At 42.4% G+C, this 9,306-nt stretch overlaps 1 protein-coding gene across 1 annotated transcript; it reads left to right on the top strand.

Moving 5' to 3' along the window:
- Positions 1-370: 370 nt before the first annotated feature.
- LOC117322233 (histone H1-like) lies at positions 371-1,583 on the top strand. Its single transcript, XM_033877029.1, has 2 exons — positions 371-980; positions 1,327-1,583. Exons 1-2 carry the CDS (start codon positions 447-449, stop codon positions 1,387-1,389), a joined length of 597 nt encoding a protein of 198 aa, XP_033732920.1. The 5' UTR covers positions 371-446; the 3' UTR covers positions 1,390-1,583.
- The last annotated feature ends 7,723 nt before the right edge of the window (positions 1,584-9,306 follow it).

Here is a 9,306-nt window from a genome sequence, read left to right as displayed (position 1 = left end):
AACACGATAATAACAGCTCTATAGTGTAAAAGTATGTTTCTCATAAACAAAGACATTTTAAGGCGTTTAGAAAAATAAGAACTTTCAAGTACAATGGGATCATATAGTATGAAAGTGTAAATACAGTGTAAAGGAATAGTGTCTGGGGTTCCCAATACCACTAACAGGTATTCACATGACGTTTTAAAAACGAGGAAAATGATAATTTAATAACTTCGGTTGTTTGATTGGGCTTATTTCCTACATCAGTTATAAACGAGCCTTGGAACTCTTTCTTCGTTAAGAATTCCGTGTAATATTTATCAGCAAAATACATAGTTTCAATCCTACGTCTTCGCCGAAGTTCGAGCATTTACTTCAAATGCACGTGCACTCGTATTTTTCGCGCCACCTTTGCAAAGACGACGAGGATTTTGATATAGCCGAACGCCTGTCTCGTGTCCAAAATGTCGGATTCAGATTCTTCACCAAAGAAAGTTGTCAAGCCGAAGGTAGCATCTCAACATCCAACCTTTCTGTCTATGGCAGTAGAAGCAGTTACTTCCGTCAAGGATACGAAGGGTGTTTCTGTACCAGCCATTCGTAATTTCATCACGGAAAAGTACAAAACTGTGGACGTTGGCACGCTGCGTTTCCGCTTGAAACAAGCACTAACTAAGGCTTTGGAGAAAGGGACACTCATAAAATCAAAGGCCACCGCAGAAAAACCCCTGTTAATGAGCAGGTTTAAACTCAACAAAGAGAACCTGCTTGCTTTAGAGAAAGCCAAGGCTAAAAAAGAGAAAGCAAAGGAAAAGACGGAAAAAACTACAAAAAAGACCACCACCGCCAAGAAAACAAAATCTGCAGAAAGTCCGAAAAAGAAAACTACAAAGGCGAAGACATCTCCAAAAAAAGCGACAAAGACAAAAAAGGCACCAAAAACACCCGAGAAAAAAGTAAAACCGAAGGCCAAGGCCGTGGCGAAATCTACAGTGAAGGTAGGTAGTTTGTTAGTATACCGTACCGTGGAATATTGGATTTGGTTTTTTTTTTGCATCCACTATAGACCATTTTTGTAAGATTCCATTTCATGATTACAATAGACTTATATTTATGGAATAACTTATTCAGACCCCCCCCCCCCCCCCTTCCTCCCGCGAAAATCTATCTGTAATTGTGTAGAATGTTCAATATGCGAAAATGGTCGTTATTAGAATTGTTGATAGCGTGCACTTATACCCAGACCAAGGGATACTGTCGGCGGTATATCCTGTTAACACCTGCTAATTATCTACCTAGCATAGACTGTTGTGCTTCAATTGCTGATCTTTTCTGTCATTTCAGACCATCAAAACTCCCAAGAAAACCACAAAGAAATCGGCCAGTGGAAAAGTGAAAGCAAAATAAGAATGAAGTTGGATTTAAAGATAAGACTTTCGTACTGTGATATGTGGTAAATGATCAGTGTTACTCTTCGTAGCATGGACATTAATTTTTAACATAATTTAAATTTTAGCGCTATAAAGGACATGACATTTGTGCTGTTATGTGAAAATCTGATGATACACGACTTCTTTTTAATAAAATGTTTTTTAATCTGGCATGCTTGTCTGTCTTTAGAATGAATATTCATACCCTGCCTACTCATCATCGTGCTGTGGGCTGTTCATCAGATGGTGGGGCTATTAAAATTGCCCCCCCCCCCCCCCCTGTCTGGTCTGTAAAGAATCCTAATCAATATCTATGGAACTTCATATGTATGTCCTCATTGGTTTCATCCAGTTAATTTTGAATCTTATCTGGAAAACGAAATGGCCGACAGGTAACCATATTGGATTTTTGAAAATTGTTACCGGTTTTTATTGAAAAGTACTCGGGGATATTTGTTATTCCATAGTACTTAAGTCACCCGGTTGATGTTTTTGTTAGCTCATATCTTTGGAGGAGAGGAAGAGCTCGTGTGGTCACCACAGCTTTTTTCAAATGTTCAAAAGTTTTTAGTGCAAGTGTTGAAGGGTATCAATACATCACTTTATAACAATTAGGGTGCTGATATTTGGCAAGAGTCCCTCTGGAGTTGCACTATCCCTTCTTGGAGTGAAACTGAAAAAAAAAAAAATGTTCACATTCGACAATTTATATGGTTCCACATTTTTCAAGGGAGACAACTCTCATGATAATTTTTTATCAAAATATTAAAGAAGTGGGTCCAAAAGCTATTATTTAATATATTTATCCAATTTACAACAGCATAGCTCATCTCTGAATGTTTGTCAATAAATAAATTATATGGTATGGTTTTGAAAACTGCATAAATACAATCTGATAAAGTACACTTTAAATATTAATGCCATTTGCGAAACCATACCAATTAATATATTATTTATTGACAAACAATGAGAAAAGCTGCTATTCTCAAAGAGCTCTTATTAGTCCCCTGCCGTTTGAAAAATGGGGGGACTTTAGGTTTACCCTCCGTCCGTCTGTCTGTCGCACAAGTTTTCCAGACAATACCTTCTAAAAGTACTACTCCGATCTTAACGAAACTTGGTATACATGATCAGTATAACATGTAGTTGTGCATCCCACATTTTTCTCGAAAAAACATTTAAAAAAAAAAGGGAAATAAATAGGAGCACTTCTAGCTCGGGCAGGGGACTTTGTACTGCTGTTGTAATACTATCCATCCTTGTTTATAAATGTGAACAAAATATTCAAAGTGTAAGAAAAACAAAACCGCCTTTATTCAGTAGCTGGCATACAGACTGGGTGTAAACAAGGAAATTATAGAAAATTTTGGACAGTCACACCTGTAGCGAGCATTCACCAAAGTGACTGACAGAAATTGGCTGCTAGAACCACAGGCGCTTGCATATAGAAAATATGACTTTCAATTTTTTTTTGGATATGACAGCGGTATGTGTAATCTGTTAACTTATTACACATACCACTGTCATATCCAAAAAAAATTTGAAAGTCATATTTTCTATATGCAAGCGCCTGTGGCTAAAACCAGGTTTACCAGAAAGAGCAACAAAAACCAAAATCTGATCATCTCTGCTTTTTACTTCCAGACACTAATGTTTTATACTTTAATGTACCGTTAAAACAGTATAGACCATACTTTGATGTACCGTTAAAACAGCAGTAAAGACCATACTTTGATGTATGGAATATATGAATTTATGTGTAAAACAAAAGAAAAAATCTTTTTTGAAAAAGGTCTTATTGCACATGAGTTGTATTGGACATATTTTAGTATATATATAGTCAAAACTCAAACATATATCTATTAATTATTGCAAAATTTGAGTACAACAAATTTATGGATATTAGTATATTGTACAATTACGAAAAGGAAAGTAATAATTGGTTAAATAAAAAAAAAAAAGATCTGGATCTTCAAAGATTTTTGAAATTTAAGCTGATTTGACCCTTCTTTGCCCTGCCCTCAGGCACCTGGTGTTTGGGTGCATAATTGACAATTTTGGTTGACCTTGGGCCATATAAGGTATATCTGCAAAATTTCATTGAAATTTATTCTGGGGTTTTGAGAAGGTAAAAATACAAGAGGCTCAGAGGGCCTGTATCACTCACCTGGTTGATTTGATCAAACTTCAAAATAATTTTCATGTTCCATTTGTTAACAGCTTTATTTGTTGATGTCTAACAATGCTATATATGGTTATGGGGTGGGGATCTCAATGGTTTCAAAGATACAAGAGGCCCACGGGCCTTAACGGTCATCTGACAAACACTTACAGCAGGGACACACCCCTCAATCCAGCATTATTACCATAAATTATCTATACGCAGCCAGTTATGTTTCAGATCAAATTTGGTTTTTATCCATTTAGCTTATCCAGGAAGAGCAGCATCTTAAGCAAAATTTTAGCCAAGTTCCCATTTTTGGGGCATGCCCCTCTGTCCCAATGGGTCAGACAAGACTCATTGATATTAATTAGGATTGCCCTTCCCCAGTGATGTTTCATACTAAATATGGTTGTAATCAATTAAGGCATTAAGGAGGAATAGCATTTTTAAGAAATGTTTAACCTAAGCGCTCCTTTTGCCCCATCTTTCTTTCCCCAGGGTCAGACCTGTCTCATTAAAAAATATGATTGCCGTCACCTTATGTTTCACATCAAATTTGGTTGTAATCCACCAATAGGTTAAGGAGGATTAGGATTTAATAGCAAATATTCACCAAAGTTCCCCTTTTGGGGCCCCGCCCCTAAGGCCCCAGGGGTCGCACTAGCCGCGTTTATATAAGATATGACCACCCTTCCCAAAGGATGTTTCGCACCATATTTGGTATTAATCCACCCAAGGGTTGGAGAGAAGTAGGATATTATAGCAAAAATTCACCAAAGTTCCCCTTTTGGGGCCCGCCCCTCTGGCCCTAGGGGGTCAGACCAGCCTCATTTATATAAAATATGATTGCCCTCCTCCAATGATGTTTCACACCAAATTTGGTTGAAATCCACCAGAGGGTTAAGGAGGAGTAGGATTTTATAGCAAAAATTCACCAAAGTTCACCTTTTGGGGCCGCGCCCCTCGGGCCCTAGGGGTAAGACCAACCTCATTTATATAAAATATGATTGTCCTCCTCCAACGATGTTCCACACCAAATTTTGTAATAATCCAATTTTAGGTTTAGGATGAGTAGTATTTTAAAGCAAAATTTCATCAAAGTTTCCGTTTTGGGGCCTGCCCCTTTGGCCCCAGGGGTCGCACTAGCCTCATTTATATAAAATATGGCCGCCCTCCCCAAATGATGTTTCACACCATATCTGGTTGAAATCCACCAAAGGGATAAGGAGGAGTAGGATTTTATAGCAAAATTTCATCAAAGTTCCCCTTTTGGGGCCCCGCCGCCCCTCAGGCCCCAGGGGTCACACCAGCCTCATTTATATAAAATATGACCGCCCTCCCCCAATGATGTTTCACACCAAATTTAGTTGTAATCCACCCAAGGGTAAAGGAGGAGTAGGATTTTATAGCAAATATTCACTAAAGTTCCCTTTTTGGGGCCCCGCCCCTCGGGCCCCAGGGGTCAGACCAGCCTCATTTATATAAAATATGATTGCCCTCCCCCGATGATGCTTCAAACCAAATTTGGAAGTAACCCTTTGGGTCAGATGACCTAATAACAAAGTATCCAAGTCCCTAGGGGTGGGGAAAACCCTAGGGCCTATTCTTACAACATGATTGTGTTTATCTCTTCATGCCCAACAATGCTATATATGGTTATTGGGTGGGTATCTCAATGGTTTCAAAGATATAACAAAGGAACTAATTCTTTAGAAGTGGGGAAAGACTCCAGGGCTTATTTTTATTACAGGATATTGTTTATCTCTTGATGCCTAGCAATGCTATATATGGTTATGGGGTGGGGATCTCAATGCTTTTAAACATATAACAAAGAAACTGAGTCCCTAGGGGTGGGGAAAGACCCCAGGGCAATTTTTTTAAACAAGATATTGTTTATCTCTTGATGCCCAGCAATGCTATATATGGTTATTGGGTGGGTATCTCAATGATTTCAAAGATATAACAAAGTAACTAAGTCTTTTGGGGTGGGGAAAGACCCCAGGGCTTATTTTTTTAACAAGATATTGTTTATCTCTTGATGCCCAGCAATGCTATAAATTATATGGTTATCAGGTGGGGATCTCAAAGGTTTCTAAAATATAAGAGGTCGTTTTTAACAATACAGCCAAATAACCCTGCCCCTCTGGCCCCCAGGGGGTTAAGTCCCCACCATATGCACAATTTCGAATACTATCCCCATAGTGATGCTACCAGGCAAATATGAGCGATATCCACTGCTAGGTTTCAGAGAAGAAGATGTTTATATCAATATAGCTAAATTGACCACATTTGGCCCCACCTCTCAGGCCCCTGGGGGTCGGCCCAGTCATTTGTCCAATTTTGAATCCCCACCCCATAGTGATGCTACCAGGCAAATATGAGCGATATCCATTGCTCTGTTTCAGAGAAGAAGTCATTTATATTAATATAGCCCGATTGACCACATTTGGCCCAGCCCCTCAGGCCCCGGGGGTGGGGGGTCAGCCCCATCATTTGTACACTTTTTAATCCCCATCTCATAGTGATGCTACCAGGGAAATATGAGCGATATCCATTGCTCGGTTTAGAGAAGAAGTCGTTTATATCAATATAGCCAAACTGACCCCTTTTGGCCCCGCCCCAGAGGCCCCTAAGGGGTCAGCCCCATCATTTGTACAATTTTGAATCCCAACCCCATAGTGATGCTACCAGGTAAATATGAGCAATATCCATTGCTCGGATTCAGAGAAGAAGTCGTTTATATCAATATAGCCAAATTGACCCCTTTTGGCCCGCCCCAGAGGCCCCCAGGGGGTCAGCCCCATCATTTGTAGAATTTTGACTCCTCTACCCATAGGGATGCTTCTGACCAAATTTGTTCAAATTCCGATCAGCGGTTATGAAGAAGTCAAATAAGTCAATTGTTGATGGATGGATGGACGGACGCCACCGTATGGCATAAGCTCACCTTGGTCCTTCGGACCAGGTGAGCTAATAAATTGATTCGGAAGCTTGAATATGACACTAGGGGTAAAGGTGATAAGACCTATACTAATGACTCCAGTGTCTAACAGGAAGATATATACACCATATTTATCTTGTTATTGTTTACTGGGGATCCCTGTCCCCGTCATTGTTTACGGGGGATCTCGGTCCCCGTCATTGTTTACTGGGGATCTCGGTCCCCGTCATTGTTTACTGGTGATCTCGGTCCCCGTCATTGTTTACTGGTGATCTCGGTCCACGTCATTGTTTACTGGGGATCTCGGTCCACGTCATTGTTTACTGGGGATCTCGGTCCCGTCATTGTTTACTGGGGATCTTGGTCCACGTCATTGTTTACTGGGGATCTTGGTACCCGTCATTGTTTACTGGGGATCTTGGTCCCCGTCATTGTTTACTGGGGATCTTGGTCCCCGTCATTGTTTACTATGGATCTTGGTACCCGTCATTGTTTACTGGGGATCTTGGTCCACGTCATTGTTTACTGGGGATCTTGGTACCCGTCATTGTTTACTGGGGATCTCGGTACCCGTCATTGTTTAATGGGGATCTCCGTCCACGTCATTGTTTACTGGTGATCTTGGTCACCGTCATTGTTTACTGGGGATCTTGGTCACCGTCATTGTTTACTGGGGATCTTGGTCACCGTCATTGTTTACTGGTGATCTTGGTCACCGTCATTGTTTACTGGGGATCTTGGTCACCGTCATTGTTTACTGGGGATCTTGGTACCCGTCATTGTTTACTAGGGATCTCGGTCCCGTCATTGTTTACTGGGGATCTCCGTCCACGTCATTGTTTACTGGGGATCTTGGTCTCATCATTGTTTACTGGGGATCTCGGTCCCCGTCATTGTTTACTGGGGATCTCCGTCCACGTCATTGTTTACTGGGGATCTCCGTCCACGTCATTGTTTACTGGGGATCTTGGTCTCATCATTGTTTACTGGGGATCTTGGTCCCCGTCATTGTTTACTGGGGATCTCCGTCCCCATCATTGTTTACTGGGGATCTTGGTCTCATCATTGTTTACTGGGGATCTTGGTACCCGTCATTGTTTACTGGGGATCTTGGTACCCGTCATTGTTTACTGGGGATCTCGGTACCCGTCATTGTTTACTGGGGATCTTGGTACCCGTCATTGTTTACTGGGGATCTTGGTCCACGTCATTGTTTACTGGTGATCTTGGTACCCGTCATTGTTTACTGGGGATCTTGGTACCCGTCATTGTTTACTGGGGATCTTGGTACCCGTCATTGTTTACTGGTGATCTTGGTACCCGTCATTGTTTACTGGGGATCTTGGTCCACGTCATTGTTTACTGGGGATCTTGGTACCCGTCATTGTTTACTGGGGATCTTGGTCCCCGTCATTGTTTACTGGGGATCTTGGTACCCGTCATTGTTTACTGGGGATCTTGGTCCCCGTCATTGTTTACTGGGGATCTCGGTCCCCGTCATTGTTTACTGGTGATCTCGGTCCACGTCCATTGTTTACTGGTGATCTCGGTCCACGTCATTGTTTACTGGGGATCTTGGTCCCCGTCATTGTTTACTGGGGATCTTGGTCCCCGTCATTGTTTACTGGTGATCTCGGTCCACGTCATTGTTTACTGGTGATCTTGGTCCCCGTCATTGTTTACTGGGGATCTTGGTCCCCATCATTGTTTACTGGGGATCTCAGTCCCCGTCATTGTTTACTGGGGATCTTGGTCCCCGTCATTGTTTACTGGGGATCTTGGTACCCGTCATTGTTTACTAGGGATCTTGGTCCAGTCATTGTTTACTGGGGATCTCGGTCCCCGTCATTGTGTACTGGGGATCTCGGTCCCCGTCATTGTTTACTGGGGATCTCAGTCCCCGTCATTGTTTACTGGGGATCTTGGTCCCCGTCATTGTTTACTGGGGATCTTGGTACCCGTCATTGTTTACTGGGGATCTTGGTACCCGTCATTGTTTACTGGGGATCTTGGTCCAGTCATTGTTTACTGGGGATCTTGGTCCACGTCATTGTTTACTGGGGATCTTGGTACCCGTCATTGTTTACTGGGGATCTTGGTCCCCGTCATTGTTTACTGGGGATCTTGGTCCCCGTCATTGTTTACTGGGGATCTTGGTCACCGTCATTGTTTACTGGGGATCTTGGTCACCGTCATTGTTTACTGGGGATCTCGGTCCCTGTCATTGTTTACTGGGGATCTTGGTCCCGTCATTGTTTACTGGGGATCTCGGTACCCGTCATTGTTTACTGCTGATCTCGGTCCCCGTCATTGTTTACTGGGGATCTCGGTCCCCGTCATTGTTTACTGGGGATCTCGGTCCCCATCATTGTTTACTGGGGATCTCGGTCCCCGTCATTGTTTACTGGGGATCTCCGTCCACGTCATTGTTTACTGGGGATCTCCGTCCACGTCATTGTTTACTGGGGATCTCGGTCCCCGTCATTGTTTACTGGGGATCTCGGTCCCCGTCATTGTTTACTGGGGATCTCGGTCCCCGTCATTGTTTACTGGGGATCTCGGTCCCCGTCATTGTTTACTGGGGATCTCGGTCCCCGTCATTGTTTACTGGTGATCTCGGTCCCCGTCATTGTTTACTGGGGATCTTGGTACCCGTCATTGTTTACTGGGGATCTTGGTCCACGTCATTGTTTACTGGGGATCTTGGTACCCGTCATTGTTTACTGGGGATCTTGGTCCACGTCATTGTTTACTGGGGATCTCGGTCCCCGTCATTGTTTACTGGTGAT

Source organism: Pecten maximus, chromosome 1 (genome assembly GCF_902652985.1).
Source record: "Pecten maximus chromosome 1, xPecMax1.1, whole genome shotgun sequence".
Lineage (NCBI taxonomy): Eukaryota > Metazoa > Mollusca > Bivalvia > Pectinida > Pectinidae > Pecten > Pecten maximus.
The sequence above is the reverse complement of the archived record's forward strand: the minus strand, read 5'-3'. Positions and strand labels throughout refer to the sequence as shown.